The sequence below is a fragment of the Microplitis demolitor genome, chromosome 3 (assembly GCF_026212275.2).
Source record: "Microplitis demolitor isolate Queensland-Clemson2020A chromosome 3, iyMicDemo2.1a, whole genome shotgun sequence".
NCBI lineage: Eukaryota > Metazoa > Arthropoda > Insecta > Hymenoptera > Braconidae > Microplitis > Microplitis demolitor.
Genome location: NC_068547.1, coordinates 5251621 through 5264035, shown reverse-complemented (window position 1 = coordinate 5264035; position 12415 = coordinate 5251621). Strand labels below are relative to the sequence as shown.

At 30.1% G+C, this 12415-nt stretch overlaps 1 protein-coding gene across 1 annotated transcript in view; it reads left to right on the top strand.

Annotated features, from left to right (window-relative positions):
- LOC103580765 (dynein beta chain, ciliary) overlaps positions 1 to 12415 on the top strand; it is a 33727-nt gene that overhangs the window by 17724 nt on the left and 3588 nt on the right. The window contains exons 34-54 of the mRNA XM_053737696.1: positions 884 to 1012; positions 1087 to 1306; positions 1463 to 1624; positions 2526 to 2672; positions 3581 to 3742; positions 3855 to 4091; positions 4182 to 4403; positions 5103 to 5354; positions 5441 to 5567; positions 5739 to 5872; positions 6695 to 6932; positions 7040 to 7227; positions 7322 to 7491; positions 7852 to 8072; positions 8500 to 8502; positions 8877 to 9298; positions 9544 to 9866; positions 10171 to 10264; positions 10376 to 10657; positions 11474 to 11680; positions 11997 to 12330. Of these exons, the coding sequence (XP_053593671.1) occupies positions 884 to 1012; positions 1087 to 1306; positions 1463 to 1624; positions 2526 to 2672; positions 3581 to 3742; positions 3855 to 4091; positions 4182 to 4403; positions 5103 to 5354; positions 5441 to 5567; positions 5739 to 5872; positions 6695 to 6932; positions 7040 to 7227; positions 7322 to 7491; positions 7852 to 8072; positions 8500 to 8502; positions 8877 to 9298; positions 9544 to 9866; positions 10171 to 10264; positions 10376 to 10657; positions 11474 to 11680; positions 11997 to 12330 (4274 nt within the window). The remainder of the gene's footprint in view (positions 1 to 883; positions 1013 to 1086; positions 1307 to 1462; positions 1625 to 2525; positions 2673 to 3580; positions 3743 to 3854; positions 4092 to 4181; positions 4404 to 5102; positions 5355 to 5440; positions 5568 to 5738; positions 5873 to 6694; positions 6933 to 7039; positions 7228 to 7321; positions 7492 to 7851; positions 8073 to 8499; positions 8503 to 8876; positions 9299 to 9543; positions 9867 to 10170; positions 10265 to 10375; positions 10658 to 11473; positions 11681 to 11996; positions 12331 to 12415) is intronic.

Genomic DNA, 12415 nt, shown 5'->3' with positions numbered 1-12415 from the left:
GATATTTTAATTTATTGTTTTCTATGTCAAAAAAAATCTATTCTGGCCCAATGTTTGAAAAATATTTTTCAATGGATTTCACCGTTTCGAACTCTTAAGGAGTATTGACAATTATTTTAAAACTTTATGTGTGTAAAGTAGGGTAACAATTATTTTTCTAAATTTATTCGTATCAAAATAACCCAAAAATTGCAAACTAGAGATCATTGATTCTATCTATCTTGTATTTAATTTTTATGACAGAAAATTTATTATATATAGGGTAGACTAGGGCACGACGGACCCTTTAAAAAAGTTGCCGAAAAAAAATTTTGTGGAAGAAGGCCATCTGCCCGGAATATAAATTCTTTTGACATACATGTGATAAATGATCAATTTTTTATTCAATAAAGATAAAATTGAAAATGCAGTTATTTAAAAAAAAAAAAAAAAAAAAAAATTGTACACATGTTTTTTTACCTTTTTTTCGAAGGAATCCATCGGGAGCCATAAAAAAATTTTGTTTCTGAATTATGATAAATTTTATGAGATAGGTCAAAACTTGTACCCTGTGTCCAGAAGTCACAAAAAATAATTAGCAGCTTAGGGGGATCATCGTACCCCAGTATCCTTTCGGTGGTTTAAATCTGATTGTTTTTCAAATTAAATTTCAAAAATAAATTTCATCAATTTCAGGAAAAAAAAAATTTCCAAAGACCAGAATAAATTTTTATCACAATTTTCTATAATGTCATTATTCTAACATATATAGAATATTTTTTACATTCAATTAATTAATCGGTATCAACTCTTAGACAAATTTAAATCACTTAAAAATTATTAATTGCTATAAATATAGATACATATATAAATGTATAAGTCTAATAAATATTTAATTTACTAGGTACGATAGAGTAAAATTAACTTTAAAAGACATCTACAATACACAATACGTATCTTGTATGAATCCAACAGCAGGAAGTTTTACAATAGACCCGCGCTTACAAAGGCACTTTGCTGTGTTCGCTGTCAGGTAGATTTAATTATCAACGTGCCAAATAATTAATAATGTAGACGTTATTAATAGTTATAAAATTGCTTCTTTAGTTTTCCAAGTCATGAAGCATTGATCACCATTTACAGTCAAGTTGTGCAGCAACACTTTTGTAATCCTCTGCAAAAAATAGATAACAAGTTACTGTCAATAGTAGAGCCGTTAATAAAGGCGGCCTTGTATCTGCACGACAAAGTGACGAGCACATTTTTGCCAACGGCAACAAAGTTTCATTATGTATTCAATTTACGGGACTTATCAAATTTGTTTCAGGTAGAGTTTTCATATTGTTATGTACAAATTATGTAGTTGTTATATTAGATTGCTGTGTTATATTATTGATGACTTAATTAGTAAAGTTTTGTGTGCGCTGGTTTGTTTTGGGTTCGCTTGTCAAGTAACAAACAATAATATGTAACTTAATTGCAGGGCTACTTGTTTGCCAATGGTGACACAATTCCAAACTCAACAGAAGCTATTCGTTTATATGTTCATGAAGCTAGTCGTGTATATTGCGACAAGTTAGTTAATTTTGAGGACAAAAGTGGGTTTGAAATTCTCATCCATGAAACGCTAAAGAAAAATATTAACGTAACTATTATATCTTCTCGAAATTTGATCACAGTATCAAATTTCATTTTTCACTAGGCCTGTATCCAAAGTTTAAACTTTTGCCCTGTATAAAGCGGCTGCCTAATTTCAAAACGCAGTAACTGACAAATATGAAATTTTTTAAATATATATTGAATCATGTTCAGGAAACTCCACTGAAACTAAAAATACTAAAATATCGATTGAGAAATATTTTTCTATTACTGTGTTTTTAAATTTGACAGCCGAGAGGCCCAAATAGCACAGAGACAACTTTGGGTGCCTTTTAAAAGGACAAAACAAATTTTTTTTGTCTCAAATTCAAATTTTTTTTATGTAAATGATACATACAGATATTCTAGGATCCATAGAAAATTAATGTTCTTTTTTCCGTCTTAAACCAGTCATTTCAATTAAAAAATTTTTTAGATGTCTATTTGACAATTATTTGTAATTTACTTTTTGTGGTTACTTGTGTCGCCTTTTAAACAGATATTTTTTAATTATTGTCAACATTTTGGTGCCCTATTGATGTCAAAAAACAGACTCAAAACTGACATCTTATAGATGACACAGTCAAGGGTGCTACTTGGGAATTGATAAAAATTAGCGAATATGTCATTCTTCCCGCGAATAGAGGCAAGAATTTAAACCTTCAGGTGCAGGTCTGGTAAAAAATTAAATTTCCTACTTTTCTCCCTGAATATGATATACTATTTTTTTATGTGTTGAATTTTACTCTTTTTTGAACAAATTTTAATTGTTTTCATCAAAATTTTATTCAGGTAAATATTTATTTATTTAAAAAAATTTTATCCGAAAAATTAAAACAGGTTGAATATATAAAATACAAATTATGATAATTAATTACAATAATAATCAATAAAATTGATTATTATAGGATTTAGATGAGTCATTAATATTTAAAAAGCCATTAATATACTGTCATTTCGCTGAGGGTATGGGTGATCCCAAATACATGCCCATTAAAGAATGGCCCCAGCTTACAAACTTGCTTGACGAAGCTCTAGCTAATTACAATGACCTGGTAATTATTCCATCCACAATAAGTAAATATATAAATAAAATACATATTGAAATTCGTGATCAATATTTATCGAGGGTACTGTAATTTAAATTTCTCCAAGTTAACTACAAATTTGTAAATTTAATTTTTGGATAATTGATGGAAACTCGTAACCCAATGACGCAACCACTAGACTAGCTACTTGGAAACTAAACTTCCAAAGTCCATAACTCGTTATACCTAAAAGTCTTCTTGTGATTGGTTTATTGCCCCCCTCCTCTCCCTCACCTGCCCTTCCTATTAATTTAATAAGACAAACACAAGGCAGTTTGCAATCGACAATTTAATTTAAAAATAAATTTATAGTAATATAAACTGTTATGTACTTTAGGTATTTAGTTTTCAAAGTAGTTAATTGTTTGATAGTAAAAACAAGTTTAATTTATTATTCAAACTCAGTTTAATTGTTTTTATACACTGTAAAAAGAGCGGTGTTAAAAATGGACTCAATTTAACATCGCTTGGTGTTAAAATGAAATAACAACGGTGTAGGTGATATAACTTGGCGGTGTTAAAAACCGGTGTAAAATTAGTGTAAAAAAAAATTCCACGTTTTTTTCTACCAGGAGCATCGTAACAAACAAAAAATGTTTATATTATGCGGACTTATTCCCAATAGAAGCAAAGTTACGGGCCACTCTTCATGAATTGACATCCTCATTCATCCTCATTTATCTTCATTCATCCTAATTTATCCTAATATGGGCCTAATAAATTTTTCATCGGCAAAGAATATTTACACCGGTTGCGGTGTTATTTTAACACCGAAAATTTTGACCCTTACACCGCCTGGACTTACCCCGGTTTTTTACAGTGTATGTAAATAAGTAAAAAAAAAAAAAAAAAAAATTAATTTTAATAATTAAAAGGTATCAGGAATGAATTTAGTGATGTTTGAAGATGCAATGCATCATGTTTGCCGTATAAACCGTCTACTTGAATCACCTAGAGGTAGTGTATTGTTAGTAGGAGTTGGTGGTAGTGGAAAGCAATCTCTGTCTCGTTTAGCATCCTTTATTTCCGGACTTGAGGTACATACAAAGTTGCTTAATTGCTTCCGCCTATTTTAACACCAGCCTGCAGTATATTTAATTTGTCTTTAATGTATATTAAAAATTTATTATAATTATTATTATGAAATAGGTTTTTCAAGTGCAGTTAAAAAAAAACTATTCGATAAACGATTTAAAAGTAGATTTAGCTGAATTATATTTGAAAGCTGGATTAAAAAGTATTGGAATAACTTTTCTTATGTCGGACTCACAAGTTGCGCAAGAAAATTTTTTAGTCGTCGTTAATGACATGCTGGCATCTGGCGAAATAGTCGAGCTTTTTCCCGACGATGAAGTTGATAGCATAATAAATACCCTTCGTAATGAGGTGAGCGTTAAAAAAAACTTTTAGTTTGTTTTTAATGCTTTTAGTGGAATAACTGTTAAATTACTTGTGATTGCTGTACGATATTTTAAGGTAAAGCTCACTGGGCTGATGGACACGAGAGAGAATTGCTGGAAATTCTTTATCGATCGTGTAAGAAAGCAACTCAAATGCGTGTTATGTTTCTCGCCGGTTGGAATGACTTTGAGGAAGAGGGCTAGACAGTTTCCGGCACTGGTCAATTGTACGTCCATCAACTGGTTCCAAGATTGGCCACTCAATGCTTTGGAGTCCGTTTCTACTAGATTTATCTCTGTAATAATCATAGTTATAAATTTTTACTATTTTTTTACTTACGGTACTTATGATAATTGGCACCACTTACCTAAGGCTTATGATACCAATATATATTATTAAATATATTCGGAGTTTAGTTAATGGTGGCATCATAAGCCTGGGGTCAATGATATTACCTTATCTATTTTATAATGAGCCCGGCGTCTTATTAATTTTCGTATCACCAGCCTTAGGCAAGTGATGCCATCATCTTTTATTAAACATCAGGCATTTAGTTCATGTTAGCATCACAAGCCTTAGGTAAATGATACCGTTATTTCTTGTTTAAAAAGTCGAGTGTTTAGTTGATAGTGACATCATAAGCCAGAGGTCAGTGATGCCATCATATCTTTTTTTAATGAACCAGGTGTCTTATTAATTTTGGTATCACCAACCTTAGGCAAGTGATGCCATCATCTTTTATTAGACATCAGAAATTTAGCTTATATTGGCATCAGACGCCCAAGGTAAATGATACCATGATCTCTTGTTTAAGAAGTCTGGTGTTTAGTTGATGGTGGTATCATAAGCCAAAGGTAAATGATGCCAACACTCTCTTTTTTCTCTGGCTCTGAGAAAAAGAAAATTTTTTTCTTTAAGATGACTGTATTTCTTTATATAAAATGTATTAAGTATAAATTTCTTCACAATTGATGATAACTATTAATTGAATATTAGCATTTAGACGAACTACCAGAAGAATATAAAGGATCAGTATCAAAATTTATGTCATTTGTACACACAAGTGTTAATGAAATGTCAAAAAATTATTTACTTAATGAAAAACGTTACAATTATACAACACCTAAATCGTTTCTTGAACAAATATCACTTTACTCAAAACTATTAGTTGATAAAATAAACAATTTGAAATCACGGATTGTAAAACTTGAAAATGGAATTATAAAATTGGAATCCTGCGCCGGACAGGTGTGGAAAATTTTTTTTTCTGTATAGATATCTAAATAAATGATTTAAATTTGAAAAATGAATGAAAATGAGTTAAATATGTCTAGGTAGACGAACTGAAAGAGATTCTAGCTGTTCAGGAAGTTGAGTTGAATAAGAAGAACGAGATAGCTGACAAAATCTTAGCGGAGGTACGAGAAGAGAATACAAAAGCGGAAGTGGAGAAGGCGATAGGTAACAACTCTTAACTACTCTAAAAGTCACAACTACTGCAGTGGTATTACTACTCATACTACTACTACTATTACAACAAGTCGACAGTAGTCTCTTAACTTGTCATTGAAACTATTCGAGAATAAGGAGCCGTACAATGCACTGATTGTTTTATACTATTGTCTTTATAAGTTTCTGAGGAGGAAGCCAGAGTAGCTGAGATTAAGGAGCGAGTGTCACTGAGACAAAAAAGGTGCGATGAGGATTTGGCTAAAGCTGAACCGGCTGTAAGACAAGCTGAAGCTGCTTTAGATACTTTGAACAAGGTACTCATTATTGATTTTTTAAATTTATTTTTTAAGCCCTCGCTCATTCTCGTCATCTTCATTAAAAAAGTCATTCACTAAAATTTAATTCCATTCATTTTAATTGTCCCTTTTATTTAACTGACAATGTTTGATTTAAGTTTAAATTAATGCTGCCTACAAACAATATCATTGAATCCTAGTTAAATCGGTCTTACTGCAGACTATATGTTTTTTTTTTTTTATTGCCATTATCTGAACGTATCATTTCTTACAGAGCCATTGTTTCGAAAAGCTACTTTGTTCGAAGTACTCTTAAAGATATTTCTATTAAGGTCATTCCTCTTTTCTTCAGTAAAAAAGTCGCTTGATAATTTTTTTATAAATTATTTACCTGAAGAAAAATAATTTTAATTTTACGAGATTTTATTGAATCACAAAGATCTCATTTTTTTTTTATTTAGACTTACATTGATGTCAATAGATCTAGTAAAATCTATTTAGATCATAAATTTGTTGATTTTTTTTTGTGTTTTTACAAGACCCCGCATTTTTTTTAAAATTTTGAAGTTTCCGGCTTGATTTTTTTAAATTTTATTCATTATTACGATAGAAAGTCATTTGTTTCAGATTTGTAAATATATAAATATTTAAAAATATAGAAATTCGTGTACTATTAATTGCCATGTACAGGAGGGGGGGGGGGGTAAAATTACCGTATATAAAAATCTAAACTTATCAATAAGTGATTGGATGCTAAAAATTTGAATTTAAAATTTTCAAAAAATAATTACAAGTATAAAATTGATAAGAGTATTGATTTAACATTTAATTAAACGTTAGAACAATTTGACTGAGCTCAAGTCCTTTGGTACGCCACCAGAAGCCGTAGCAATTGTTGCTCAAGCGGTTTTAGTACTCTTTTCCCCAAAGGGCAAAATCCCAAAGGATCGAAGTTGGAAGGCCTGCAAAGCAATGATGGGTGGAGCTGATGCTTTTCTCTCTGCGCTTCGCAAGTACGACAAGGAGAATATTCATCCGGATGTTGTAAAAGCCATACAACCTTATATAAATGACAAAGGTTACTTCAAAAGCTCCATATAACTTTTTTTTACCTGTACTGACTATATTGTACACATTTACAGCTTACAGTTATTAACTTTATTTTTATATTAATTCATATTTAAGAATTTGATCCAGACATTATTTATTCAAAGTCCCAGGCTGCTGCGGGCTTGTGCAGTTGGGTTAAAAATATTATGGTGTTTCATTACATAAATCTAAATGTTAAACCCTTAAGAGCTGCACTGGCTCAAGCCAACGCAGAGTTAAAGGCTTCCATGGAAAAATTGGTCCATTTGCGTCAACGTTTAGCGGTAAAAATTTTTATTTATTTTCTTCTTTATAATTATTCATCGTCACTGAAATACTGTTAAGTATTTTATGAATAAATTTATGTTTATAAATTAGGAGTTACAAAAAGAATTGGATGTGCTCAGTGAGAAAATGAGTGTTGCGGTCGCTGAAAAACAAAAGTGTCAAGATGAAGCTGACACAACTGCACTGACTATTGATTTAGCGAACAGATTAGTAAATGGTCTTGCTTCGGAAAAAATACGTTGGGCCAAAACTATCGATATGTCAGTATTATTTGTCAACTTTAATCGATAATAATGTAGGGTAGATAGGGGCAAAATGGGATATTTAAAAAAATATCAAGTTTTCAAAGACTCAAATACGTTAAATTTTTTTTTTTTTTTTTTTCAATTTAATGATATTCAAAGTAAATAGAAAAAATAATCAACTGCTGTCAAGAAAAAAAATTTTATTTTTTACGGGCAAAAATGGTACCCCCTAAAAATGGTGAAAAAATAATTTCTAAAAATTAAATAAATTTTATTAAATCAAATTTTCTTATAAATAATTTGCATAAAGAAAAATGCCCCCGTTTTATTAAATTATTATTAGATTAATTATTAAAATGACTTTTGGTATTTCAGCTTAAAGACGTCATGTGAAACCGTACCGGGTGATATGTTACTGGCGACAGCATTTATATCTTACGTTGGATGTTTTACTCGTCAGTATAGACACGACTTGATAAATCTACATTGGATACCGTTTTTAGATAAATTAGAGCCTCGGATACCACGTAATAGGGATTTAGACATTCTATCACTATTAACAGATGATGCGCAAATCGCACAATGGAATAATGATGGTAATTATTTTTCATCATTATCTAATAAAATGAGAACTAGAAAATCATTTTCTTTTTCAAGAGACAAGGGTGCCATCAGCTATAAAATTTAAAAAAAATTGTATTTACATTTATCTAGTCTGATCTCGCTAGATCTTAATTATTTTTTCCGGATTGACATTAATGTATTATTAATTTAATAAAATAAAAGATATAAAATTTATTAGGTTTGCCAACGGACAAAATGTCTACTGAAAACGCAACAATATTTTTAAATTCCTCCCGATGGCCATTAATAATCGATCCACAGCTACAAGCTATCAAATGGATAAAAGCAATGTACAAAGATAATATCATAATATTACGCTTAGATCAGAGAAATTATTTAGAGCGAATTGAATTGGCGATTTCGAGCGGTGAAATTGTTCTGGTAGAAAATATCGCGGAGACCGTCGACGCTGTTCTCGATCCTGTTTTGAGTCGGAATCTAATTAAAAAGGGCCGGTAAGATAAATAAATACAATTAATTAATTAAATTAAATTTTTATTTAAAATAAATACCCAGGGCAATTAAAGTTGGAGATAAAGAAATCGATTATAATGGAGAATTCCGTCTAATTTTACAAACAAAACTTTCTAATCCACATTACAAGCCGGAAATACAGGCACAAACAACTTTAATTAATTTCACAGTAACGAAGGATGGATTGGAGGAACAGTTATTGGGTGATGTTGTTAAAGTTGAGCGTCCAGATTTGGAGAATAGCAAAGCCGAGTTAACGAAACAACAAAATACATATAAAATAACTCTGAAAAAATTGGAAGATGATTTATTGCAGAGATTATCAACAGCCGGGCCAAATATACTAAGCGATGTTGTGCTGGTTATTAATTTAGAGACTACGAAAAAAATGTCCGACGACATTGAAATAAAAGCTACGGAAGCTAAAATAACAGCCCGTAAAATAGATGAAGCACGTGAATCATACCGTCCAGCTGCTTCGCGAGCAAGTCTTTTGTATTTTATACTAAATGATTTGTATAAAATAAATATGCTGTATCAGTTTTCGCTGAAGGCCTTCAGCGTTGTTTTTAACAACGCGATTAAATTTGCTGAGACCTCAACTAACTTGAAAAAACGCGTGCAATTACTTATTGACAGCATTACTTACCTTGTTTTTGTTTACACCAGTCGCGGGTTATTCGAATGTGATAAACTTGTTTTCTTGTTACAAATGATTATTCAGGTATTTTTATTCATTTATATAATTTATTATTGTTGTAGTATACTGCGAAAAATTTGCGGAGTGAACGGGAATTAAATACGGAGTGACTTTGGAGTGAATGCAGAGCGGATGACTACCACTGGATACTGTAAAAAGTCGGGAGTGACGAAGTGAATTTGGATTTGAATAAAATTCGTAATCACTCCGAATTCACTCCTGATTTTTTACACAACATATTTGTAAGTGATGATAATATTTGTTTATAGATATTGTTAGATAAAAATGAAATATCACGATCAGAATTAGATTTTCTCCTTCGGTATCCCCACAACACTGATGTCGTAAGTCCTGTTGAGTTTTTAAGTAATGCAGGATGGGGCGGCATTAAGTATCTGAGCACTTGTAGTATGACGGAATTCAGGAATCTTGATCGTGATATTGAGGGTGCGGCTAAAAGATGGAAAAAGTTTGTTGAATCTGAAACACCAGAAAAAGATAAATTCCCACAAGAATGGAAAAGTAAATCTGCGCTACAGAGATTATGTATTATGCGATGTTTGAGGGTTGATCGTATGACTTATGCAATAAGGTATTTTCATATATATATTATTTTTTAGAACTGATTTAAAAAAAAATAGAGTAAGAAAGCGAAAAAGCCTAGGAATAAAATGGACTTCATATAAATTTTTTTTTTTACATCAAAAATATATGTAGGGGGTAATGTGGGCCACTCGAAATTTTCAATAAAAAAATTTTAAATCTGGATTCAAGTTTACAAATTTTTATTACAAACCCATTTTACCCTCACTGTTTGTTTTTATTTATAATTTATTATAAAATTCTTGGATAAAATTTGATGAATATTTTAATTAAATAAAACTAATAACAATTAGATGTTTCGTTGAAGAAAAATTAGGACCACGTTTTATAGAAACACGATCACCGGCATTTGAAAAATCATTTGAAGAAATGAGTTCTATTACACCAGTATTTTTTATTCTTTCACCTGGTGTCGATCCTCTTAAAGTAATTTTGATCAAAAAAATAAATAATAATTGAGATTATTATTATTAATATTAACAAAATTGTTCATATTAGGATGTAGAAAAATTAGGAAACCAGCTGGGATTCACGTTTGACAAGCAAAATTTCCACAATGTATCTTTGGGTCAAGGACAAGAGCTCGTAGCGGAAGAAAAAATGAAAATAGCCGCCGCAAATGGTCACTGGGTTATCTTGCAAAATATTCATTTGGTTAAGAGTTGGTTACCAAATTTAGAGAAAAAAATGGAACAATTATCAACGAATTCAAATGAAAATTACCGTTTATTTATGAGCGCGGAACCGAATACTGATCCGCATGAATCAATAATACCTCAAGTAAATTAATTGATTCCATTGAAATATTTTTAACTCAATCGTGCTGAAAATTTAATGTATTTGTCATTCGAAATTTTATAAAAAAAAATTTCAAAAATTGTAGATCTAAAAAGATTTTCGAGAACTTGAATTGATGTAAACAGCTAGAGGGTCCGTTTTTGGTCAGTTTTGGACTCCAAAAATTAATGAGTGAATGTAGCCGACATCAGACAATTTAAAAATTATAAATAAGTAGAGTGAATAATCAAAAAAATAATATTTATAAAAAAATGCACTTATTAATTTAAGAATTATTTAAATGCGCATTTTTTTTTTTAATTTTATTTTATTAATTATTTACTCTATTTATTAAGAATTTTAAATTCGTCTGATGTCTGCTAAACTCACACTCATAAAAATTAAAATAAAATAATTTTTAAAAGTCGTAATGACAATTAATTTTTTAAATGAGTATAAAGATACTTTTGTCTCACTATTACAATGGAAATTTTTTTTTCTATTTTTTCATTTATTAAAATAAAGTATTGAAACTTTTATTCGAGATTTACTAATTCAAGTAGATCTCAATAATGGAAAAATCTGATCTTCGTAGATCTAGTAAAATATTAATTATTTTTTCTCGAGAATCGACATCATTATTTAACTTCTTTTTAAACAGAAAAATGATAATTAGTTTTTAAAATTAGCGGGACACCTCAGAATATTGAAAAAAATTCTTTTTGTTTTTTGTTTTTCACTCCACCTTAAATGTATATACATATTAAAGAAGACATTTTATTAATATTGATTGATTGTTGATAAATATTAATAATCTAGGGAATTCTAGAGTCTGCTATAAAGATAACAAACGAACCGCCAACAGGAATGCATGCGAATATTCATAAAGCACTGGATAATTTTAATCAAGAAACCCTTGACTCATGCACTAAAGAATCTGAATTCAAAGGAATTTTATTTGCACTTTGTTATTTTCATGCCGTCATTGCTGAAAGAAGAAAATTTGGATCCCAAGGATGGAATAGAGTTAATATTAAATTTTTTAAATTTTACTTTTATTTAATTACCCAACTAAAGTATTTATAAACTAACTAATTACCTAAAGCTTTGACCCATTCAATTAATCATAGTCCAAATTATATTTTAATCCAATTAGAAGTATAATTATTTATCTGACGATTTCTGCTGATCAGTGAATTCATCATTTAATTAATTAATTTTTAAATTTATGCTCATAATTATCATACTGTTAATTACTTATCAATAATTACTGCAAACTTCTGTCTGTAACTTTTCATTGTAATTATTTATTGCATAAAATTTTATTTAAATTTAATTACAGGTATATCCATTTAATGTCGGCGATTTAACAATAAGCATATCGGTACTGATTAATTACCTCGAAAATAATCTTAAAGTACCATGGGAAGATTTACGTTATTTAGTTGGGGAAATAATGTACGGCGGACATATCACTGATGACTGGGATCGTCGATTATGTCGGACATATTTATACGAATATTTACAACCAGATTTAATTGACGGTGATTTAAATTTAGCACCCGGATTTGTCGCACCACCTAATAGTGATTATGATAGTTATCATCAATATATTGACATTTATTTACCTCCCGAAAGCCCGACACTTTATGGGTTGCATCCAAATGCTGAAATTGGTAATTTATTTAAAATATTAACAACTATTAGGGCGTGTTCAGAACTATACTCTGAAGGTGAAGAATTACCTATCCAGATGTAACT